Genomic DNA, 26,723 nt, shown 5'->3' on the forward strand with positions numbered 1-26,723 from the left:
GTTTAGATCCTGTAGTTTTGTGTTAGTCCAGCTGTAAAGCACACATGGTTATGAAACACACATACATGTGGAATAGATGTAAATCTGAAACACTTTGTATATACATGTATGAACCACATATACATGTAAATGAAATACATATAGACATGCATTCCATATAATGCAGTGAATTGGACTGTTAATTGGTTTACATGGAGTGTCGTAATGTACTGTTTTCAGGATCTCTGGTGTGCTGTTCACCAACGACAACTTCCAGGTCAGCACCAATAAGCTGACCTTTCTTGACCTTGAAATGAGGTTACGGGAAAAGAGCACAATATTTTCTAGAATTGTCAATGGACAGGTGAGTGGAACTGTTCACCTTTAGTGTTCCCTAATCAGATAAGGGTTTTGGTGATAAGGATAAATTTCAAGCAGGTTTACAAAAGATGTGGCTACATTAGTTATGTATCAAACCTGAGAGAACACATCTAGCAAAAGTTAGAATTAGGAAAGGAAATTATATATAGAGATGTTAAACTTTTATTTAATGAAATACAGATTTTGGAATTATTCATGAACATATTGTAGCGATTCACTGTGTCTTGAAATTAATCATTTTATCTAACAGGAGAAGCGAACCTCTGTTGAGAAAGAGTTTCTGAACTGGTTGAAGGATTGTCATGAGCAGCATGATAAACAGATTCACTTCACTGGGTACTGGGGACAAATTACGAGGGCGGACCTGCCCAAACAGAGGCAGACCCCCTGGGCTCAGTACAAAAGTGTTGTCTGGGACAACAAGACCTTCAAAGTGGGACAGATGGTTAGTGTTGTTTAACATGTGTTACTCTGTTTTAGAGGTGATATTGATGACTAGAAATAACCACATTTTGAGTTGTACTTTAAGATCATTTAGTAAAAAAAAAAAAACCCCAACATTTTGGTAAATAAAAGTGTTAAAACTTTTTTAGCATTTTTGTTCAAGCCAGCCATGAACATCATATATTTTGTTAATGCATCAACCCTGTATACATTTTTATTCACCCGTCTGTAGACGAGACGAATGATGGGGTATGTTATGGTACAGGGATGTTTGTATGTCCGTCTGGGGTTTCCTGTGTCTAATTTCATCTCTCTGTCTCATATCAAGCTGAAACTTGCTATGTAGCTTCTTTGTGGGTCACTCTAGATGTTGTTGCAATTTTGATCCATTTTGCAGGAGTTTTGCCCCTTTATTTAAAGATTAATGTTATATGGAGGGTACTTAATCTATAGAGTGTATGGGTATAAAGATGTGCATGTGACTAAGATTTTGATTTTTTTTAATTTTTGAGAAAATTACACGTTGAACTTGGTCAGCTTTGATGAATTATTATATAAGAAGTACATTATTTGTCTGTAAGTGAGGACTTTCTTATTTCACAAAGTGTTTTTATGGGTATTGAAGATGTGTATGTTGCAAGGATTTAGATTTTCTTCCATTTTTGAGAAAATTACACAATGTTTAACTTAGTCAGTTTTGAGGAAATATGATAGAGTGAGTGCATGGTTTGTCCTTTTAACTCCTCTCAGTCTGAAAGCTAGGGCCTTTATAAACAACTTGAACTTGAAGCAAGGATTTTGCTTTTAACACAGAGATGTCTTGTTGAGGGAGATTCTAGGAAGTATGAGAACCCAGGAAATTCATAATGAAAGGAAAGTGTTACATTCATACAATATTAAGCTGATGTAACATAATTTGCATAAACTCTTGCAAAAGACAGTACATCTTAGGCCTAAAGAAATTAATTTCTTGGTTCTCAGGCCTGAGGCATTTTAACAATGCACATTACCCATTTTTATTGTTAAATGAATAAAATAAAATTTCTCTCATGTGCTTGTAGTTAGGGGTGAAACGATACAGTACCTTCTCGATTCGATTTGATTTTCGATACTTTAGTCTCGATTCGATACAATAGCATATACCAAATTCTTTATAATGCTAAGATTTTTTCATGTTTCGTTGTATTTATTGCTCTCTGCAAATAAATTCTACATAATGTAAAAACGTTTAATATAGAGCAACTCTCTTATCACTTGTCCTACAGCCGAAATTATGTCGCCATACCCAGGATTTATACATTGGGGGTGATATTTCAACTCAACTGCGTCCATTTTGATACAGCAAAGTTTACTCGTATGTTGATTGGGCAATTTTCAATTCCATTGGCTAATCAGAAACCGTGTTATCAAGAGCAATGTGTGCTATGATTTTAAAACCATATCTAACCGAAACAGACCCCGAATAAATCGAACATCGAATCGAGGCCACTACATCACGATTCGGCCACATCGCGATGCATCGTTTCACCCCTACTTGTAGTTGCTAAAAAAATCTGTAACCCCTGACCACATTCTGTAAAATGTTTGGCAAACATCTGGATGATACAGACAAGTGGCCTAATTGTAAATGGCCGCCGAGTTACATGTAACAGGATAGTTTTGGCCGGTTAGTTTTGGTGCAATGGCATTTATGTGGAGTAGCACAAGTTTTTAAGTAATGGAGTGTTTTCTACTCATTGTAGGTAAAGATACTGAGAACGACACCGGTACTGTTAGGCACAATCAAAAACTTCTATCTGTATGGGGAGCACGAAGGGGACACCTTTGCAACAGGTAAGTAACATGTATATACATTATTTGTTGTTTACCATGTGTAGTGTACATATGTAGCGTACATGTGTAGTGTATATGTATATTAAGAGTATGGTGTCTACAACTGCAAACAAAAGGTGGGTTGATCTATTCCATATTTGTGTTCTGTTATTGTTTTTTCCCATGGCACCATTACTGCTTTGTATACATATTGGTCTCTGGGCACCATGTATGATTTGAAATCGACTGGTGTCTATGTTGAAGTCAGACTCACTCTGCCATTTCTTACTAGGAAGACATCAGCAATATCTGTTGTGTGGTGTAGAAAAGGATTGACTCGACCATTGTAATCCCTACAAAGGGAGTATGAATTTAACAGTAACATTGATTGGATGTACAAAGAGAATGTGAATTTAACAGTAACATTATTAGGGTTTTGATTGGACACAGTAACATTATTAGGGTTTTGATTGGACACTGTAATATTATTAGGGATTTGATTGGACACAGTAGTATTATCAGGATTTTGATCGGACACAGTAATATTAGTGGGGTTTTGATTGGACACTGTGATATTAGGGTTTTGATTGGACACAGTAACATTAGTAGGGTTTTAATTGGACACTTTAACATTATTAGGGTTTTGATTGGACACTTTGATATTATTAGGGTTTTGATTGGACGTTTTATTTGTGTCTAGGTGGTGAAATTGAGATCCAACAGGAACCACAGTCCCTGTACAATGAGGTCAGAGTGGTGCCGCTCTCCAGGCTGGACCGACTCTGCAGTGCTGCATCGGTCAAGCGTTACCTAGAAGAGGAAGAGTCCAAGTAAGAGAGATTGCATCTCATTCTGTAAGATTAGAATACTGCTAATATAAGAAAGATTGCACCTCATTCTGTAAGATTAGAATACCGCTAATGTAAGAGAGATTGCACCTCATTCTGTAAGATTAGAATACCGCTAATGAAAGAGAGATTGCACCTCATTCTGTAAGATTAGAATACCGCTAATGTAAGAGAGATTGCACCTCATTCTGTAAGATTAGAATACTGCTAAGGGCTATTCCAGCAAAAAAAATATGGGGGGGGGGGGGGGGGGAAGGCACTTTATTTTTAAGACAGCCACCCATAAAATTAAATTTTCCTCTGCTACCACCACCCATACAATTAGATTCTCCCCTGCCACCACCACCCATACAATTCAATACTTTCATTTAACATAACAAATGGATCAACCATATGATATTTTAGAACTTAATTCTAGTTTATATTTTTAAAAATGCAAAAAATACATGTATAAACAATGATATGTCTTTCTTTGTTGTTTCATCGGGAGATAAAGGTAGCAATCATTGCAGGAAAAATTACATATTTTGGTTTCCAATGCAATTTTGGTAGGGAGAAAAAAGGATGATCTCAGCATATAAAATGAAAGAAAAAATGCAATTAATTTTGTATACTCTGGAAACATGCGAGTTGTAGAAACCTAAGCTCTGTTTGCTTATTATAAACAAACAGTTTCACTAATGATGTGGGATATTGTCATATCATTTCTGGACTAGATGTGCATGTCCATTTTACTCATGTCATGATCTGGGTGCTTGTTAATTGTTGAAATAACAAGAAGTTGTTTTTTTAATGATATAAAACTAAATAAAATATTATGAATATATTATACCACTTTAAATTTAAATTCACATATATTGTTACTCTCTTTATTGCTTTTAAAAGACAAGTGTCTTATTACATCAGTTACAATATGTATACATAAAATGGCATTGTATAGTGGTGTACAAATTCAAGCAAGCAACGGAGAAGAACTTTTCAACGAGTTAGGTTTTCTCCCAACTTAAGTGCAAGACATAGATATTTCCCTAAATTACAAAGTGTATGCATATAGATTGTGACTTTTATCCTTTGACTTTTCCCCCTACAATCTCTCGTACAGGAAACTTGCGAATATTTCATCTGAAATTTCAGTCCCAAGCATAATATTTACCTGATTTATATCGCAATCAGGCAAATTTTCCACTCTGTTAAACGTAATGGTATACCAGGTGGGAGATTTCATATCCGAATTACCCCACACATCTCAAAGTCTGTCGAAATTCACACCTTCGGAAACAACGGTTGTGATTCCCTGATCCTTGATTTTGTTAAATAAACAACAACTCGGGTTTCGGTAATTAACCTCACACGACACTGCATGTTAATTACACTTTAACCAATTGATAGCTTGCGTATAATAATTGATTCAGAGTGCCGATTAAAGAAGATCATCGCCGAACTATTACATGTGCATTTTAAAACGAAAGTGTTAGGGGCGATAATTCCCAGAATAGTCATGCTCAACTGAAATCGAAAGTAGGAATCTCGTTGTAATCGAAAAAATGTACAGTTGTTTCATAAAGGTGAAATTACACGAAAAGGTTGTAAAACTCATGATCATTGGTTGCGTTAGACAGGTGGTCGTTTAGGACAGGTACAATAGGTTGGGTAACGCTTTGGGGGAAAGCTTTATGGTAACATTGAGTTATCTGCCCTTTTATCAATCTTTTTTCCGTACTTAAGTTAATGTAGAATGGCTTCGCTTTTCTTCTTTTGTAATAAAAGAAAAGTAACGTGATACGTTTTCATTTTTATCATAATTCACAGGCACCCATGTTTTTTATTTAACCTGGAAGACAACCACCCATACAAACATATTTTCCCAAATCACCCCCACCCATCCAAAAAAATATCGGCTGCCGTCCCTCCCCCCCATACGTTTTTTGCTGGAATAGCCCTAATGTAAGAGAGATTGCACCTCATTCTGTTAGATTAGAATACCGCTAATGTAAGAGAGATTGCACCTCATTCTGTAAGATTAGAATACCGCTAATGTATTGATGGTTAGATTGAATTTCCCCTCCCTATGTTTGTATGTGTGCTCTTGTATTTCAGATTACCAGCTAATTTGATTGTCGCTTGGCCTGAGGGTGACATTGTCAAACCTAATGAGAAAAGGCCGGCAGGAAAAACAATTGGTATGTTTGACAGTATTAAAAATTGAATTAACCCATAAGGGCTATTCCAGAAATAAATACATGGGGGGGGGGGGGGGGGGGGGGGGGGGGGGGGGGTCGGGAGGCACCTTTTGTATATACCAAGCACCCATAAAAAAAAATAAAAAATTACCCCATGACCCATCAAATTAATAAACTCATTTTACAATGACCCATCTAATAAAAAAAAAAACTAACCAGACCCACCACAAAAATATTTTTAAAAATGAGAACGGTACAAATCTCGCGAGGTTTTCGGGACAAACATTCTAGTCAATGACGCGGTAATGCCTGTGCGACATTGTATCACAGTAGTTCTGAAGAAACGATGTCACATCAACAATCAAAGGCATATATGGCGGGAATGTTGGAAAGATTGGGAGTCCAAACGATGCTATTATCATGAAATGGGTATGGATATGTTTTTCCACGAATCGTTCGTCTTCTAATGGAGCCCGCGCCCGGAGGCCTCTATATCACCATCACACCGACTGATAAATATAACGCATCGGTACCCTCGTATAAATCAACTAAGGTTTGCCTATTTTTATTAGAAAACGGAATACCTATTGGTTTCAAAATATTCCCAAAATCGATGCACTGTAAACTGTAATAATCTACAGAACAGAGTTCGCCGCCATCACGTCCAAAGGGACCCTATTAAACGCGCCTCTAATTTGAAGAGTGCCGTAATGGAAAGTTATGCGCTGCAAAGAGCGACAACTCGAATAGTTCTATGTTACTTCCGATTTCCGATTTCGAAAGCACGTTTTCAATTTTCCCTCCGACGTTTTGTAACCAACACGACAAGAGCGACAATAAAAATATTCTGAAAACTCAACACCCACGTGGCACAAAATAAAACAATAGAAACTACCCACTACCCATAATAAATATTTTATTAACAATCCCACCACGAACCAATTAAAATATGAAAAAATACGACCACCCACACAAAAAAATATCATTTGCCGCCCGACCCCCCCATTTGATCATTTCTGGAACAGCCCTAAAGTAAGAAGCCAGTTTTCTTTAAGTAAAATTTTACATTTACATTGTAGCTTTTGGGGAAGAGGTGGACACTATTTGACACATACTAGATACATGTACATTTACATTGGCCAAAGTTCAGTTTTTGAATTCTGCAGTGGTTATGTGAGAGGGTATTGTGGTCACCAATTTGGACACGTGTTTCTTCTGTGTAGTCCAGTTTTCCCCCCACAACAATGACCCATTTGTGCCACTATTTTGAGAAAAAAATAAGCATGTAATTTGTAAATCTTGTTTGTCATGGTTGTTTAATAAATCACTTAAAAAAACAAACAAGTTTCGGATTAAGTTCACAACTGATGATGAGTTATGTCCCTTTTCTGTGCTGTCGATTTCTTTGAATGATTATTGATGTTTAAGAAAAGTATTAGAATGATTATTCATTTGATTTTTTCTTGGGAGATATGAAATAGTAAGATACCAGTATCATGTGTAGGGATTTCCTTTGTGGATTGAATAATGGAGATGATGCATGATAGAGTGACCTTTGTTATTTTATTAGGTGCACTGAAGATAGAAATTGAAAACAGAAAAGGAGAAAAAATTCAGAAACTTCCAGGAACGAGTGCTCAGGCCTCACAAAAAAAATTGTTGGTGGAGTTAAAAGTCATATGGCATGGTAGGTAGAGGTGATGTCTTAACAAACTCATAATGGGGAGGGCTGGACCGGAATACACATAGGTTAGTTAAGTTTAACTAACAGTTAACATGCTACTTTAAAACATGCTTATAGCAAAGTGCTGGGGCAAACACAATTTTGATTTGTTATAAATGACTTCATTATGAACTTAATTTAAAACTACAGGGAATTAAAATCACTTCACTGTAAGTGTGAATTCATTATAGAATGATAGTACAGTGTGTTCACTGTTTTACTGTATTGAACTTTGTATTTGTATTGTGTTAAACTAGATGGTAACTTTCAGTGAAGCTTAACTGACTTTGATGTACATGTAGCTGTTTCCAGTATTTTATTGTAAATGATGGAATCAAACATGTATTGAAATTTTAACAGATATTCGACTGTATGTAATAATGTTAATAGGGCCAAATGGAGATCAGACAATCGTATCACACATCAGCCAACATGGGAAGACCTGGCCGTACTGGTTCAGGAAAATGGGTATGTATTGCAGACTTCAGTGTGTGTTTGTATGAATCAGAGATTGGGATTACTATACATGTACAGCTGTACAGAGATTGGGATTATCTTACATGTACATGTATGTACAGCTGTACGTGTATCATTATTGTTGTAGAGAACATACACAACCTGGGCTCACATACTCTACAGTTACAAGTGGTGTTAAATGAGAGTGGATCCACCATCTATGCAGGAAAGAATCTCCCATCCCATCAAATCAAGTTTAATGTCACAGGTAATGCAATCACAGGTAAAGCAGGGTCACAGGTAAAACAGAATCACAGGTAAAACAGTCACAAATAAAACAGAATCACATTTAAAACAGAATCGCAGATACAGCATTCACAGGTAAAACAGTCACAGGTAATGCAGTCACAGGTAAAACAAAATCACAGGTAAAACAGTCACAGGTAAAACAAAATCACAGGTAAAACAGTCACAGGTAAAACAAAATCACAGGTAGAGTTGGGTACCGCAGAAAATAAAGGTACCGCGGTATACCGTGGTATTTGCAAAATACCGCAGTACATACCACGGTATACCGCAGATTTAATCTTTTAATTGTATGATTCAGTTTTAGTGGATTTTAGTTGTGATTTATTGTATATAATGAGCTGTTATTAGTTTATTGATTGTAAATTGCATTTAATTTATTCAAATATAAATGATAAGGAAAATATCTTATTTAAATCTTAAACCAGTTAACAGAACAAAAGTTTAATCCAAACATAAAAGTATACCGTACATACAATATAGCAGTGTTTCTGTATCATGACTAGAATCGACTGTGACTAGACTACTGACTGGAACGACTATTAAAATAATTAATAGGGGGAAACCTGTGGATTTTATTTGACACGATCTCAAAGTCTAGAAGTTCTTAGAGTCGCGAATGACGAGAACTTCTACATGTAGAATACGCCTGTCCACTTCTCTAAAGAGAATAACGAGAACATGTGCGCACGAACGTGTTCTTGTTCTTCGACCACAATTCCTACATTCTTGCACCTCAAACCCATTAACTCGGCGTTCAGAATCGGCAGGAATTTGTACTCGAGCGACGAACGCACGAACGGTGGTTTCGAACGCACAAGTCTGCATCTGCCATTTTATTTTATTTTTTACTTGGGGTTTGCCTAAGAGGCGGAAATGGTATTCGACCAGCATAAACCAAACAACATAAAAACAATTTTTATAATCTACCTTATATATTAAAATAATAACTTAATGAAATGTTTTCTATTATTTTTTTCTTTAATTTTGATTTGTTTTCATATCATTAATAATCAAATCATCGCAATTTATACTTCGTATGTTTTACCGATTGTGTACAGTTATTAGACTTACCTTTCATTGCATCACAACGAGGGAACGATGTAAATAAAGTGAGTCACTGCGTACACAAATTTCTTTAATTATTTTTTCTTGTTTCAATTTTCTATTTTTGTTAAGAGTTATCAGACTTGAATATACCGGTATTTCGCCTCGTGTACCGCGGTACATACCGGTACCAGAAAAATACCGGTATACCGGTAATACCGCGCACCTCTAATCACAGGTAAAGCAGACACAGGTAAAACAGTAACAGGTAAAGCATAGTGAAGCAGACAAATTGGACAGTACACTTTCTACTCCAGCATGAAATGCAGTTTTATCAATACCAATGGTGAAGACAGTTTTGAGTGAAATTTGATATCAAGCTAAGGGCTATTCCAGAAATAAATACACGGGGGGGGGTCGGGAGGCACCTTTTGTATATACCAAGCACCCATAAAAAATTACCCCATGACCCATCAAATTAATAAACTCATTTTACAATGACCCATCTAATAAAAAAAAAAACTAACCAGACCCACCACAAAAATATTTTTAAAAATGAAAACGGTGCAAATCTCGCGAGGTTTTCGGGACAAACATTCTAATCAATGATGCGGTAATGCCTGTGCGACATTGTATCACAGTAGTTCTGAAGAAACGATGTCACATCAACAATCAAAGGCATCTATGGCGGGAATGTTGGAAAGATTGGGAGTCCAAACGATGCTATTATCATGAAATGGGTATGGATATGTTTTTCCACGAATCGTTCGTCTTCTAATGGAGCCCGCGCCCGGAGGCCTCTATATCACCATCACACCGACTGATAAATATAACGCATCGGTACCCTCGTATAAATCAACTAAGGTTTGCCTATTTTTATTAGAAAACGGAATACCTATTGGTTTCAAAATATTCCCAAAATCAATGCACTGTAAACTGTAATAATCTACAGAACAGAGTTCGCCGCCATCACGTCCAAAGGGACCCTACTAAACGCGCCTCTAATTTGAAGAGTGCCGTAATGGAAAGTTATGCGCTGCAAAGAGCGACAACTCGAATAGTTCTATGTTACTTTCGATTTCCGATTTCGAAAGCACGTTTTCAATTTTCCCTCCGACGTTTTGTAACCAACACGACAAGAGCGACAATAAAAATATTCTGAAAACTCAACACCCACGTGGCACAAAATAAAACAATAGAAACTACCCACTACCCATAATAAATATTTTTTTAACAGTCCAACCACGGACCAATTAAAATATGAAAAAATACGACCACCCACACACAAAAAAATCATTTGCCGCCCGACCCCCCCATTTGATCATTTCTGGAACAGCCCTAATGTTTAATGTGAGTTTGCTGTTATTTATGTATCTGATATAAGGTTGATGGATTATTTTTTTCAGCTCTAGGTTTGCTTACAGGAAGCTCATCTCAAGTCATTTTAGTGTCTGTTATATCTGTAGTTTTATTGAACAGAGGCAGAACCGGAGAAGTTTACGGTGGGGATGCTGGATGGTGTCTTCAGAATCGGAGAGCCTTTCTCTATTCCACTTGTGTTCAGAGATGCATTCAACAACATCACAAAACCTCCGGCCTCAGTCACACCAACCATTGAAGTCAGGTGGATACCTGGTGTTTTTTTTACTTCTCTTTGATATGTTGTTTTGATTTTTTTTTTTAACTTATTGAAGTTTATACATGTAAATGTGCTTGTACATGTGCATCAGCTGTATTTTTTGTTATTCAGAGATATTGATATATCATATGAGAAAACCGTCGTGAGGGGAAACAATCTAATCTTGACAGGGATTGTAGCCAAAGGCATCATCAGTGAGAAAGGGGTAAGGGGGAATTTGAATACATATAGATGATATAATGTACATCACCTTTTTCTTCATGTGTGCTAGTCCAAGTACTAAGTATCAAAATATACTACAGTAATTTTTGGAAATAAGGTCGATGTGGAGTACAGGTCGAATGGTTTATTTTTAGCCATTTTCTGAGAAAAATCCTTAGATTGGTTAATTTGGCAGATAGAGTGAAAACTTTTCCAGCTATTTCTTGCACTATTATGAGAACAATAAGGCATTGGTTTCATTGCAAGTACTCCCATAAGGATCTGGGTTAGAATAGGTCCTTAGAACACATTGCAAGAGGTGACTAAATGGGCAGTCCTTTGGATGAGACCTTAAAAACTGAGGTCCCGTATCACAGGTGTGGAACAATAAAAATCCCTCCCTTCTAAAAGGCGGTAAGCGCTGAGCATAGGCCTAAATTTTTCAGCTGTTCACCGGCAATGGTGACGTCTCCATATGAGAGAAAATATTTCGAGAGGGACGGTAAACAACAGACTATCAACAATCATTGCAAGTGTAAAATATATTGATATAAATCCAAAATGTTTCAGAAAGCATTGATACAGTTCATTCATTATAATGATACGTTAAATGGAATTACCATTTTCCCAATCCAACTTGAAGCAGTGTGCATTCAGATTGTTTACGTTCATCAGCCACCTCGTGGAGTTTTTTTTCCTGGCTATTTTCAGCAAACCTAGTAAAATTGATGTTATCATCGATGAGTAATTACACTGTGTATAGTTTATGTTTCATGTGTTTTAAATAATTTGTATTCAATATAATTTCATGTGATATATCTAAAATGATAAAGTGCTAGAGCCCACTCGATTCTAAAAATGTAATGTTCTCTTTCTTTTCCCTTACTTTATTCTTATCCTCTTCCTAGTGAACATTTTAGATGGTCTTAAAAAGCAAATTTTTTCATATTGAGATTCAATTCGTTTGAATATAGGCCTTTAAAGATAGATTGATTCGGTGTATTGAACAAGGCTAGAGAACAGGCGAAAAACGTATTGACCTTATTCATGATTACAGAAAAACGTATTGACCTTATTCATGATTACAGAAAAACGTATTGACCTTATTCATGATTACAGAAAATTACGGTATATGAATTAATGATGAAGTTGGATCATTGGTGGGTTTCATTTTTGGATTTTATAATACATAAAGCTTTCAGTGCTGATTTCATTTTCAGAGTTATGGTGCTACTATCACAGTGCCAGGTCTTCGAGAAAATGCCCAAGCTCTGAAATTAAGAATTTTCCCAGGTAAATCCTACTTCTTTATGTTCAAAATATCAGAATTTAAAATTGATTCAAACAAAATTTTCAGAAAAGATGTCAATGTACTATACAATGCCACCTTTTGAAAATATTTGTTGTGTGGCAAAAGAGCTGCTTGCTATTATTTTGATCTGTTACATTACAACACTATTTCTACTCATAATTATCTTCATAAGAATGAAATGAAGTCATTTCACCAAGACAGATATACAGTGTAGCTTTTCTTCTTAAAATTTGTCGTCTGTTGTCAGAAACTTTGCAGTTCTTACTTTTCATAAATTGCGGGGCCAATAATCAGCCGAACTTGCCACAAAGCATCCTTGAGCAAAGGGAATTCAAGATTTAAGTATAGGGTCATTCTCCTTCATAAGTTTAGATAAACGAGAGATATTATAAATTGAGAGGGGGGGGGGGGGGGGGGGGGTCCTACAAATTTCTCAAGAAAACAGAAAAGCCAAAACTTGTCAGAAATAGTTTTTACATTCTGAAGGTTCAAGTTTTCTGTTTATCCTGAGCCCCCAGGGTTAGGGCAGAGTCACAATGGTCAAAATAAACAATTTTATCATTATATGATATTTGGTTGATATTATTTCTTAGTTCCCATATTCATTTACACTACATTGATGAAAAAGTTGTGCAACTTCCACCAGCAGTCCATCATAGCATGAAATTGTACCTTAATACTTGTTAGGGCTGCCTAAGGAGTTACGGATAGAACCAGAAGAGGAACTGACCATAGAGAATGGAACAGCACCGGTCTTCAGAGTGGAAGTGTTGGATATGTCGGGCAATATCACTACAAACACAAACAAAGGTCTTGTCGTCACCTGCAAGGTAAACATCACCCAAAATTGATCAGGATGTTTCCTTTGTAAAGCTACATGATTGTTTTCTGTAGTAGAAGTCATGTGTTTAAAAAATTAACCAATGAAACAAAAGCTTTATTGGTTACAAAGCAAGCACGAAAGACAGCTATGGTTTGTGTGTTTTGTGTTGTTGTTGTACTTGTAAATAATGGATGGTTTTCTTTGGACAGTATACAGGCTTGCCTGCTACCCTTGTCCACACAGTGGACTGTTCTTCTACGGGGTGTGGTAACATCACAGGGGATCCGATCCTGCTGAAGAAGGTCAAGGACCATCACAAAATAACAGCCAAATTTGAGATTCCTGTATGTTTGAAGACTTGCTTATTTCTATTTACGTGCTTATGATAGACCCACATTAAAAATGTTTTATAGCCACTAAATCTGGTAAAAAAGAAAGATAATTACTCTATAATTACTGATTACCCTGTAATAGCTCTATAGTTACTAATTACTCTATAATTACCAATTACCCTGTAATAGCTCTATAGTTATTAATTACTTTATAATTACTGATTACCCTGTACTAATTACTCTATAATTACCGATTACCTTGTAATTTCGATATAATTACTAATTACTCTATAATTACGAATACCTTGTAATTACTGTATAATTACTAATTACTCTGCAATTACCGATTACCTTGTAATTACTGTATAATTACTAATTACTATAATTACTGATTATTCCTATAACAAGAAAACAGGTTCTGTTATTGAGTATTTGGTTAAATACAGTTTAGTAAAAACATCAAAAGTTTGTTCTTGAAATTAATTTATATTAATTTTATTTTTTCAGAGTAGGAAGGATGTTGCTGCTGTGGAGCGGACAGTTCTGATCACTCCCAGTAACTCCATCTCACACATCGAGATTAAACAGGAAGAGAACAAGCGACAGCGGCTACTGAAACAGGGAGAAAGCATTATGGGAAAAGCAGGGGAGGTCATCACTGGATTAAGTATGTTCACCAGAAAGTTTGTCGTTAATAAACATTGTCAAAGAAGTGGTCAACGTTGGGGAAGTGTCTCATATCAATTCTTTTTATTCAAATTGACTCCTTCAGTTTTATCATTTGATACATACATGTACATATGCTCTTTGCATTTGTGTTAAGAAGCAGCGACTCACAATCTTTAACGAACGTGACAATATTTTGCAGCATTTTCATTATACGATGAGGCAGGAAGGATTGTAACCATAACTGATAAAATCTTCCCTAAGATCAAGGTATGTGTATGAATGGTCTCTAGAAGAATGTCATTAGAGCCCCGCATGAAATGCAGGAAGTCCTATAGTAATCACATTGTCCGTCTGTCCGTCAACACTTTCTTTGTAACACGATAACAGTTTTTATCGTACAGTTTTCAAATTGTGTACAGAAATAATGTACAATAAGAGGAAGAAGCCTACAGATTTTGGGGTCATTTCACTTTGTCTGTATGGCATGATCTTTGTTATTATGAACACTTTCTTTGTGACATGATAACTCAAACAGTTTTCATTGTACAAATTTTGTACAGAGAAGTACTTTACAATAAGAGGAAGACACCTATAGATTTTGGAGTCATGTCACTTAGTCTGTTTGAATGTCATCATCTTTCTTATTATGACCGTATTTATTTACCACTGTACAAGGGAGATAATTCAATTTGAATTATGATATGCATTGTATTGATATAAAGAAAATTTACAAGAAATAACTCTACAACATTGTGTATGTGTTTATACATGTATTTGTTTTATTTTAATGTGATATAAAAAATGCTTGATGTTACATGTATATTGAATTAACACGTCACTCCCAGTCAAAAACTTTCGATCAGGTTCAAAATACAAAATAAAATTTCTTATATCTGGTTGCAAAGTGAAACTGCTTCATGCTTCAAGTTATTGAATTATGTAGTAATTGCACATTACACATTAGAGAACGGTTCCTTTTAATAAAGAAAGTCACAAAATAGATACAAATTGAGTGTACCTTATTCATTACTGTTACCGAGCTTTCGTCAGTGAAAATCTCGAAATGGCGTGTTTCACTGCACTTGTTGACGGTAAGGTCCACATTTTCTACGTGAGTATTTTGATATTTGCTTATGAAGTTTTTGCGCATACATGGTGTGTCTCAGCTAGGAATAATGGAAACTTTCTCACCTATGCATGTAAAGACATATTCTATTAATCTCTATTTTTAAAAATTGTAGAACACTTTTATCAAATGACAATGGGTTTGAAAACACTTAGAGGCCCGATGTCAGAGTTCCCTTTTCCAAGACATCAGTATGTCAAATTCATAGTCCTTTTCGAATAGTATATACCATATTATTTTGTACCAGTTATCCATTTTGAATCCCCTATTACAATGGGATTTAGTTGCACTCTGTTGTTGATGAGTGTGTCAAACAGAAATAATTTAAATTGCATAAGTCTCATAAATATGCTTCATGATTCCTTTTTCACAAATTGGCACTCCAATGTATCTTTATATATTATTAATTCTAACATATATACCAGCCCCAAACATTGCTATATCTAACCCTCAGCGGGGCCCTTGCTGACCGTGTCAGTTTTCTGGTAAATCACGTGTGGTTGAATTTCTTGGATGTGTATCTCCTGTATTTTTTAAATGTGTTTCTCACAATTACCCAAATCGATGATGCATGTCAATCACTGTAATACCTGTACAGTATCTGTAACTAGTGTAAGTTTTCTGGACATTTCCATGTCAATCACTGTAATACCTGTACAGTATCTGTAACTAGTGTAAGTTTTCTGGACATTTCCAGGTCAATCACTGTAATACCTGTACAGTATCTGTAACTAGTGTAAGTTTTCTGGACTTTTCCATGTCAATCACTGTAATACCTGTACAGTATCTGTAACTAGTGTAAGTTTTCTGGACTTTTCCAGGTCAATTGGACGCCGAAGTTGAACCAAGAGATGATTTTATCTGGGAACCTGCCATCAATCAAAGTCCCGGCCTCTGTGACAGACCTTAAGTACTGCCAGGTGGCCATTCATGATAAATCCAACGTAGAGTTCAGCTTCACTGTCAAGTAAGAATTTCTGTTTTGAACTTACTGTAAACCAACTTTTATTCGCATGCGAGAAAATTTCACAAAATTAGCGAGAACCTCATCATCACGAATATTTCTCATCGTGAACTAGTCCTTGAATGTTTGTCATCTGCAATGATAAAGGCTCAGTCGCGAAAATTACTTGCCGCAAACCAGTTTACCACAGGTAACTTGTGAAATAAAGTAGCCACGAATAAAAGTTGGTTTACAGTAATTACATGTTTCCATGGATATCGTAACTAAGGTAAATGATGTGTAGAGGAGGGAAGGGGTGTGAAATTTAATAAGATGTAGTAACTGTTCTCAGTCATGCTTAGTTAAATACTCAATTAGAAAAACTTCATTTTGTTAAATAAATGCTATTGTCTTACACTGTCATATACTATTTACTCTCACTTTTATAAATAAAAAAAAGTCAAATGTCCATATTTACATTATTGTCAGTCCTCGCTTTTGAATAGTAATCTTCAGTCATTATAGGGCTAGGCAAATGCATGTGTGATTTGAAAATGGAACCACTGATAGATTGAAAGTAGTAATCAGTGACTTGCTTTTATGAAATACATGAATTCCCGAACTTTGGAGGGGTGTTGGTTCAGTTTGGTTAAAGGGCACTAAATACTGAAGGATGCTAACTATTTGTGTATTTGATTTTACCTTTAATTACAAAATATTGTTTGATAATATTCAGTTTGAGTTTGGGCCTTTTGCTATGTAGACTAGCAATATCATATTAAATGTGTATGGACACATAAACTTCTCAAGGCTATCAACTATCCTGAAGATGAAAGTCCGTTATCTAGTATATCTACATAGTACTTCAAATGACTGCAATATAAACAGATACATGTACCAAGCACCTGTTAGACAGTCCGTGAATAAGGATTCAGATTGGTCAATTTCAATTTTCTGTTAAAAGTTTGTGAATTCTTAAAAATATATATACCACAGTTTCACATTTCTAGAGTAATGGAGTACAAATTTTGGTATCCTATTGCCTCGTTCACATGAAGAATTTACAGTGTAATTCGCATTAAACATAAGTTAATGCAAATTAAATCTGAACCTCGTTCACACAGAGATTTTAATGCGCATTAGTTTACTTCGAATTAAAATTGACGTCGCGATTTAATGTGAATTAAATTTACTTCGCATTAGCTCTGTGTGAACGCTAAGCGAAGTTAATTCGAATTAAATGTAGACGCATGCGTAGTGGCAAATTTGGGTCACATGCATCATACCTGTGGTCAGCTATATATATTAATGTTAGATTTGTGCGAAAAACTAATCAAAATGATAATAATCACTAAAAACATGTACTGTACAAACAGCATTTCATTAGATAATGTCAGACGTAAATCTGTGCTTTACATAGACATAATGAGTAATACATTAGGAAGGAATTGCTCTTAGATAAGACAAAAAATGTTTTACAATAGTGATAATAGGATTTTCTTTTTTAAAACAAATATGCCGCTCATTGTAATGCTTTTAATTTTATACCATATGACGTCATAGTAGACTTATAATACGTATTAGTAATTAAAAATTACGTCACAACAATAGTCGGTGGAATAGTTAAAGAGACGTTCCGATGTTTTTATACCCCCCGCAACAAGTTGTGGGGGGGGGGGTATACTGGAATCGGGTTGTCTGTCTGTCCGTCCGTCCGTCTGTAGACGCAATGGTTTCCGGACTCTAAAGCATTATCCTTTCCACCTACCGTCACCATATCATATATATGGACTACCCATGGGATGAAGATGTTCCCTATCGATTTTGGGGTCAAAAGGTCAAAGGTCATGCTCACTGGACATCGAAGTAGTAATATGGTTTCCGGGCTCTAAAGCGTTATCCTTTCCACCTACAGTCACCATATCATACATATGGACTACCCATGGGATGAAGATGTTCCCTATTGATTTAGGGGTCAAAAGGTCAAAGGTCAATCGCACTGGACATCGAAGTAGCAATATGGTTTCCGGGCTCTAAAGCGTTATCCTTTCCACCTACAGTCACCATATCATACATATGGACTACCCATGGGATGAAGATGTTCCCTATCAATTTTGGGGTCAAAGGTCATGCGCACTGGACATCGAAGTAGCAATATGGTTTCCATTTAAATTCTTTAATGGCTGTTTTCATCGCATGGAGATGCTGTGTTCCTAGATACCTTTTGGATCATAATACTGAAGTTTTACCTATTACCTACACCCTTTGGGAGATTGGGGTAAGCGGGGGGTATTCTTAGTGAGCATTGCTCACAGTACCTCTTGTTTAAACTGGGCTCATGAAGAAGCAATATATTGTCTAGAATGAATGCTGGTCGTCAGAGGAAATAACAAGTACTTTCTTGGGAACCTATAAAAACAAACACGACAAAACTCCATGTGTGTAGATCAGTTACATGTACATTGTAAACATGTACACTATATATAGGCCTAGTGTATTGAACAATGAATTCTGTATCTACCCAGTATTCAAATATCTATAAAAATAATTTTCAATAATATAGTCTATCCTTTAATTCATTTCCCACACCCTTTAGGCCTAATTTAGAGATGCATGCGCATTTAATGCACATTAGTTTACTTCGCATTAAATATTACCACCGTGTGAACGCTATTTAATTCGAATTAATTTAATGCGCATTATTTTACTTCGCATCAAATTTAATGCGCAGTAAAATTAATGCGCATCCGTGTGAACGAGGCATATACATGTATCACTAATACAGAGTATTTTTGAAATTGACTAGTTGAGTTACATGTAGTAAAAGTACACATGCATCAGAATTTTGGAGACAGCATATAATTATTCTGTACGTATGAAATTGGTCAAAAGCTACATGTAGATGTACAGATACTGTCTTGTCGTCTCTGTATTCCTGGGGGTGCATGAGATCTTTGTATGTATGCAAAGTGATGAATCGTTTCAGTGCAATGCCCGCTGAACCAAACCAAATGAAGTGTAAATGCCAGGGACCAGCAGTGGTACAGATTGGAGAAGTTCTGAGCAGCGATATACAAATCACTGTCAAGGACAAGTTTGGAAATGAAATCACAGATGTAAGCAGATTTAGATATGCATTCTAAATATATGATGTAAGATGCATAGATTCCTTCTTTGAGCATTTGAATTATTTTATATATATTTTTGTTAGTTCCAAAGTAATAGAATTTCTACAATATTTTTTTCATGTTTCTAGTAGATATAAAAGGCCTAGGTTAATTTTTTGTCTCTCCAGTTCCCTGACCAAGCCAAAATTTCCATATAACCCCAACTATTTTATTTCTCAAATATTTTCCTGAATTAAATCAAAATGAATATTTTTTACCATTCCAGGTTTTGTTTTTAGCATTATAAAAAAGCAAGAATATACTAGGCATTTAGATAACAATGAATCTTTGTTAACATGGAGAAGTGCACACCTACCATGTTATTGTTGACGACAGCAAACAAATGTCAATCTTTGTTAAAATGGAGAAGTGCACACCTACCATGTTATTGTTGACGACAGCAAACAAATGTCAATCTTTGTTAAAATGGAGAAGTGCACACCTACCATGTTATTGTTGACGACAGCAAACAAATGTCAATCTTTGTTAAAATGGAGAAGTGCACACCTACCATGTTATTGTTGACGACAGCAAACAAATGTCAATCTCTGTTAAAATGGAGGAGTGCATGCCTTCCATGCTATTGTTGACGACAGCAAACAAATGTCAATCTTTGTTAAAATGGAGAAGTGCATGCCTTCCATGCTATTGTTGACGACAGCAAACATGTCAATCTTTGTTAAAATGGAGAAGTGCACACCTACCATGTTATTGTTGACGACAGCAAACAAATGTCAATCTTTGTTAACATGGAGAAGTGCACACCTACCATGTTATTGTTGACGACAGCAAACAAATGTCAATCTTTGTTAAAATGGAGGAGTGCATGCCTTCCATGCTATTGTCAACAAGAACAAACAAATGTTCCCACCAGGAAGGGACAAATTAAATGTTGTTTTTTTTATTAGAATAGTAAGACGGTATTTGCGATCTTTGAATTGGGTCATGAAGGACCGCTGAATTGGGTCATGAAGGACCACTGAACTGGGTCGTGAAGGACCACTGAATTGGGTCGTGAAGGACCACTGAATTGGGTCATGAAGGACCACTGAATTGGGTCATGAAGGAACACTGAACTGGGTCTTGAAGGACCACTGAATTGGCTTAAGGTGTCTACTGCCCATATGGAAACAAAAAAAAATAGCTTTTAGGCTTTGAATGCTATATTAAGAGTAATCTTTAGATCTGTCAAAATTTGACTTTTTGTGCACTGTTGGGGGAGGGGTGAGGGTATTAGTCCTGTTAGGATAATTCTAGTTTATCTTGGCCTAAGTATTATATACATGTACATGTATGTCATTGTTTCAGCTTCCAAAGAATTCCGCACACGAAGTGCAAGTGACAGGAGATGGCTTACAAGAACAGTTAGTCAAGGTGTCTTCCAACAAGGTAAGGCTAGGTTTGATGAGTGAATTTCATGGATTGATTAAATCATTGGTTTAATACAAATTTAAAAAACTGGAGACCAACACCCTGAGGTCAAAATTTCAGAGGATTCTAACGAGTGATAGTGATACCACTTGGTATTCAATAGGGTCTGCATATGTTAGGTATTAGTTATCTTTCTTGGAATTCTAAAGTTGCTAAAATTAGCTCTCTTTAAATATACATGTATACTCATGATTTATGGATAAATTGCTAAATTTGCGTCTCTCTAAAAATACCACTTATACCGTATGTAAGATTACAACCAGCCTGTGTATATTTCTGACTGATTATATACACGTAATATATCTTCTGTTAGCCTCATAAAAAACATGAAATTTAATATTAAACCTATTGACCATTTCTTGGATTCACAAAATTAATCTATCTTCATCGCGTGCAAATGGCGAATATTTTCACTGTCTGAGTTATTTTCCCCTTATACAGTATATACATTGGGAGTTTTTTTTAATATTCATATATGTAAAGTTAAATTTTTTTTTTTTCAATTTCATCTCACACTTGACTTGCATGTTTTTGTAGAATGGGTTCGTTGTCAACAATGTTCAGTTTGAGAGAGGCAAGATAGGATCCAAGGACCTGAATGTCACGTGGCGGGATCTGCGAGATTTTGTACGGATAGAAATGATTGCTGGGCCTCCAGAAACACTGTCCCTACCAGGATGGGATTGTGAAGAGGTAAATTGCCATATATTCCTGTTCATAGGGCTGTTTGCTTCTTATTTGGTTGGACACATTTTTAAAGGATATTTTGGAGGAACTTGCCCTTTACCCATGGATAAATCTGATCAAAATTCACTCATATTTTACATGATATGTTTGACCATTCATATCAGATAAAAAATTGGTAATTTTTTTTACCAATATTGGATTCTTAGTTCTATATCGGCTATGGACTATTAGTTTTCACCCTATCTGTCCATCATAAAGAACCTTTTGTTTGACAGGCATCAAACTTGATACAGTGGTTTATCTTAAAACTCAATCGGGGACATCCACCTCTTACGAAGAACCAGTGTACAAAATTTGATGTTTTCTCAGGATATTGAGCTATGTCCATTTTGACAGTATTTTATTATGTCCAGTTTGACAGTATCTTACTATATCCACCTTGGCCCCTTGCATTTGGTTGGATTTACCATGTGGTATGTAGGGTTTTTATAGGGGCATATACATGTAGTTCCTCCTTGTGAGATTTACTATATAACATGTAGTTCCTCTTTGTGAGATTTACTATATAACATGTAGTTCCTCTTTGTGAGACTAACAATGTGGCATGATTTACAATCTCATAATAGCCTGTAACACATTTTCTCAGCATGTAGACTGTAAAGGTGATAATGTTGCATTCCAGGATATAACACATTTATTGTATCGTGATCCATATGTCAGTTATATTGTGTCACTTCCTGTATCATGTTCCATATTTCAGTAATATTGTGTCACTTCCTATATCATGCTCCATGTCAGTAATATTGTGTCACTTCCTGTATCATGCTCCATGTCAGTAATATTGTGTCACTTACTGTATCATGCTTCATATGTCAGTAATATTGTGTCACTTCCTGTATCATATTCCATGTGTCAGTAATATGGTGTCACTTCCTGTATCATGCTCCATGTGTCAGTAATATTGTGTCACTTCCTGTATCATACTCCATGTGTCAGTAATATTGTGTCACTTCCTGTATCATGCTTCATGTGTCAGTAATATTGTGTCACTTCCTGTATCATGCTCCATGTGTCAGTAATATTGTGTCACTTCCTGTATCATGCTTCATGTGTCAGTAATATTGTGTCACTTCCTTTATCATGCCTCACATATCAGTAATATTGTGTCATTACATATAACTTTTAATTTACAGGCCATTACGGTGCTGAATGAGAGCAGACTGCCGAGGTCTATTGTAGTACAGCTGTGTGATCAGTTTGGAAACCCTGCCAAGGTGGCTGATGTCAGAGTGCAGTTAACTAAAGAGGGAAAAATAAAGGTACAAAGTTTAACATGTATTTACATGTATGGCACTGTCAAAATAAAGGTTAAAAAAAAAATAGATCCATGTGTTCTTAATCATGATACAGTGGAACCCCTTTATAACGTTCCCCCTTTAATACGTTAGTCCGCATATTACGTTGGAATTTCAAAGCACAAAACCATTTCTTAACAAACCTATATAAAATAGACTTCATTATTACGTTGTCCTAAGATGCCGGGACTCAGTATTATGTTGTAAAAATTCGACAAAAACATAATAAACCCCTAATTATTTAATAGTGATTCTCAAAATAATAAGCCATTCACACCTTGACTCAACGTACATGTAAGTTTCCTGGTCTGTTTGGGGATTTTTCGATGCAAAATAGACGTAGAGCTCGGTTGTGATTATTTTAAACCTCGAAATGGCTAGCAAAATAAAGGATGGATGTGCGTTGTGGCAGGTTGTAGTAAAAGACAAGCAGATGGAGTTTCGGTGCATGTTTTCCCGAAAGGTCAGCGAGCAGCCTGGGTTCGTTTTGTGAAGCTAACAGGGGCATACTGGTCTGGGATATTGCAGTACCCAGTGATGTGAGTGAACATTTTAACGAGGATTGCTACGAGGCCCGTTTTTCGTTGTTGAAAGACTTCAGCATTCCTGCGAATAAGTGTCTTCGTAAGGGATCGGTGCCATCGATATATCCTAAGCTGAAGAGGAATGAACTCGACGACACCATCCTTCAGTCTCCACAGCTCACGATCCCCCCACCTGAACGAAGAGCACATGTAAAGCGCTCAAAAAACATAATTTTCCTTTCTTTCTTTCTTTTAAAAAATAAAAATCATTATTCCCACAGTGATGTAGATGTCAGCTCTATAAACATGCTTAAGTTTAAGTTTTCATTTCGCAAAACAATATAAATCAATGTAACATGCTGATACAAAGATGTCCTTTATTTTGACTTCACCATGAATTGTTGGACTTCACGCATGAGTGAAGTGAGACAGTGACATAAGTGGGTTCACATCTGTCTCGTAATCAGTTAGCATACCTATCAGCTTATTTGTTGAATTACAACTTTGTAATTGACTACTTTAGTTGCAATAACTTGAGTGTAGGTAAAGGGTTAGCTAAGGATCTGTATGAGTTGCATGTCAATTCATTATTCCTCATCTTAGACTATGGTACTCAGAAGAACTTTACTTTCATTAGGCTGAAACAATTCATGAGTGATGCTTAATTTTTATACGTTTTGGTGGCCTAGAGGTTGGAGTGTTCGCCCCGCATGTAGAAAGCCGGGGTTCAAATCCTGGCCGCGACAAACCTTCGTTGTTAAAACAGGTAGTGATAGTTCCATCGCCAAACACTCGGCATCAGGTGTAAATGTCACGGGTCCTCAGAGATGACCTTAAAAACGGATTTCCCATGTCACAGTAGGTGTGGCACGTTAAAGAACCCTCACTACTCAATGGCTGTAAGCACCGAGTATAGGCCTAAATTTGAAGCCCTTCACCGGTCTGGTGACGTCTCCATATGAGTGAAAAATTCTCAAGCGAGATGTTAAGCAAGATACAATCAATCAATACGTTTCTTGCTTCATTGTTGCTTGCATGCATGATCGAGGGTTCGATGTCCAGATCCCACCCAGAATTTACGACTTGCTAAATTCACATGACAAAGTTACAAACACCCTAGCGCCGCCGCCCACCCCACCCCCACCCCCCCACCCCCCCCTAAAGAAAAATTGCTGGACTTGTACTGCACAGTTTAAGAACCTTCACTGGTTTCACCATCCTAATGATTGTAGAAAATTCTTTAGAAAGTATGTTAAACTTCTATATATAACATTTTCTTTTGGTATAGATTGAAGGAATATGACAAACAATGCAGTTATTTATTAAACATTACATCACAAAATTCGGGCCAGCAACTTTATGGTCGAAATATTTTTAGGGCAAGTAATTTTTTTTTTAATTTTACATGAATGCAGATATATTGATTTATTGAAAAACCTGACAATAATTGTCAAAAATGTTGGCTAACAAAAATGTGGAAATAAATGTGTGGAATGATTCTGTGAGCTTGAGTTCAAGCATGGCTGCAACTGCTTTTTAACTCGCACTTAATTTCTTTTTTTGAATCTCTTCCAAGTACATGTACATTATAAATATTACATCATACCTGGAAATGGTTTTACTTAGATATATATTCATGTCACTCCAACAGGAAACATTTCATTTTTACCTCACCTGATCTGAAAGCTCAAGTGAGCTTTTCTGATCGCTTTTTCTCCGTCGTCTGTCTGTCTGTCCGTCTGTCTGTTAAACTTTTCACATTTTCAACTTCTCCAGAACCACTGGGCCAATTTCAACCAAACATGGCCAAAAGCATCCTTGGGTGAAGGACTTTCAAGTTTGTTCAAATGAAGGGCCATGTCCCTTTCAAAGGGGAGATAATCACAAAAATGCAAAAATAGGGTGGGGTCATTTAAAAATCTTCTCAAGAACCACTGGGCCAGAAGAGCTGAAATTTACCTGAAAGCTTCCTTACATATTGCAGATTCAAGTTTGTTCAAATCATGGCCCCTGGTAGTAGGATGGGGCCACAAGGGGGGATCAAAGTTTTACATACAAATATATAGAGAAAATCTTTAAATATCTTCTTCTCAAGAACCACTAAGCCAGAAAAGCTGAGATTTACATGAAAGCTTCCTGACATAATGCAGATTCAAGTTTGTTCAAATCATGGGCCCCTGGGGTTGGATGGGGCCACAATAGGGGATCAAAGTTTTACATACAAATATATAGGAAAAATCTTTAAAAATCTTCTTCTCAAAAACCACTGAGCCAGAAAAGCTGATTTTTACATGAAATCTTTCTGACAGAGTGCAGATTCAAGTTTGTTCAAATCATGGCCTCCGGGGGTAGGATGGGGCCACAAGGGGGGATCAAAGTTTTACATACAAATATATAGGGAAAAACTTTAAAAATATTCTTCTCAAGAACCGCTAAGCCAGAAAAGCTGAGATTTACATGAAAGCTTCCTAACATAATGCAGATTCAAGTTTGTTCAAATCATGGGCTCCGGGGGTTGGATGGGGCCATAATAGGGGATCAAAGTTTTACATACAAATATATAGGAATAATCTTCTTCTCAAGAACCACTGAGCCAGAAAAGCTAATTTTTACAAGAAAACTTTCTGACATAGTGCAGATTCAAGTTTGTTCAAATCATGGCCCTTTGGGGGGGGGGGAGGGGGGGGTAGGATGGGGCCACAAGTGGGGGGGGGGTGTCAAAGTTTTACATACAAATATAGGAAAAAGCTTTAAAAATCTTCTTCTCAAGAACCATTGGGCCAAAGAAGTTGACATTTATATGAAAGCTTTCTGACATAGTGTAGATTCAAGTTTGCAAAGGGTAGTTTGGGCCATAATAGGAACTTAGGTTTTACATGCAAATATATATGGAAAGTCTTCAGATATGGGCCAAGGTGACTCAGGTGAGCGATGTGGCCCATGGGCCTCTTGTTATTTATTCAATTATTGTCATTTCTACACACTTAGGATAGAGTTGTATGCTTGTTTATCAATCTTTTGTCATATGTAGTGTAGGATTTTGACACTTCATCTTTTCTTCTTCATTTTTTTTTTAAAAACAAAACAATCACAACATATTCAGACTCTTAATATTTTCATTTTCATCAAAACGCATCAGCATTCCCCCCCCCCCCTTTTTTTTTTACTGAGATGACAGTTTTCCCAAATCAGCACCACCCATCCAGAAAAATATTGACTGCCCTGTGCTTTCTCTCTCTCTCTCTCTCTCTCTCTCTCTCTCTCTCCCCTTCATTATACGGTGTTTTTTTTGCTGGAATAGTCCTAATCATACTGTACAACCTTCATTGTATCTTATA

At 36.3% G+C, this 26,723-nt stretch overlaps 1 protein-coding gene across 2 annotated transcripts in view; it reads left to right on the plus strand.

Moving 5' to 3' along the window:
• Positions 1-26,723, plus strand: part of LOC125645676 (structural maintenance of chromosomes flexible hinge domain-containing protein 1-like) — a 68,024-nt gene that overhangs the window by 24,555 nt on the left and 16,746 nt on the right. For both annotated transcript variants that reach the window (XM_048871431.2, XM_056141319.1), the window contains 20 exons: positions 220-343; positions 611-805; positions 2,547-2,637; positions 3,317-3,446; positions 5,562-5,644; positions 7,215-7,331; positions 7,758-7,835; positions 7,972-8,091; positions 10,656-10,800; positions 10,927-11,020; positions 12,237-12,309; positions 13,016-13,158; positions 13,361-13,495; positions 13,991-14,150; positions 14,352-14,419; positions 16,100-16,245; positions 19,208-19,337; positions 20,697-20,777; positions 21,357-21,512; positions 22,700-22,825. In XM_048871431.2, the coding sequence (XP_048727388.2) occupies positions 220-343; positions 611-805; positions 2,547-2,637; positions 3,317-3,446; positions 5,562-5,644; positions 7,215-7,331; positions 7,758-7,835; positions 7,972-8,091; positions 10,656-10,800; positions 10,927-11,020; positions 12,237-12,309; positions 13,016-13,158; positions 13,361-13,495; positions 13,991-14,150; positions 14,352-14,419; positions 16,100-16,245; positions 19,208-19,337; positions 20,697-20,777; positions 21,357-21,512; positions 22,700-22,825 (2,395 nt within the window). The remainder of the gene's footprint in view (positions 1-219; positions 344-610; positions 806-2,546; positions 2,638-3,316; positions 3,447-5,561; positions 5,645-7,214; positions 7,332-7,757; positions 7,836-7,971; positions 8,092-10,655; positions 10,801-10,926; positions 11,021-12,236; positions 12,310-13,015; positions 13,159-13,360; positions 13,496-13,990; positions 14,151-14,351; positions 14,420-16,099; positions 16,246-19,207; positions 19,338-20,696; positions 20,778-21,356; positions 21,513-22,699; positions 22,826-26,723) is intronic.

The sequence above is a fragment of the Ostrea edulis genome, chromosome 6 (genome assembly GCF_947568905.1).
Source record: "Ostrea edulis chromosome 6, xbOstEdul1.1, whole genome shotgun sequence".
Classification (NCBI taxonomy): Eukaryota; Metazoa; Mollusca; class Bivalvia; order Ostreida; family Ostreidae; genus Ostrea; species Ostrea edulis.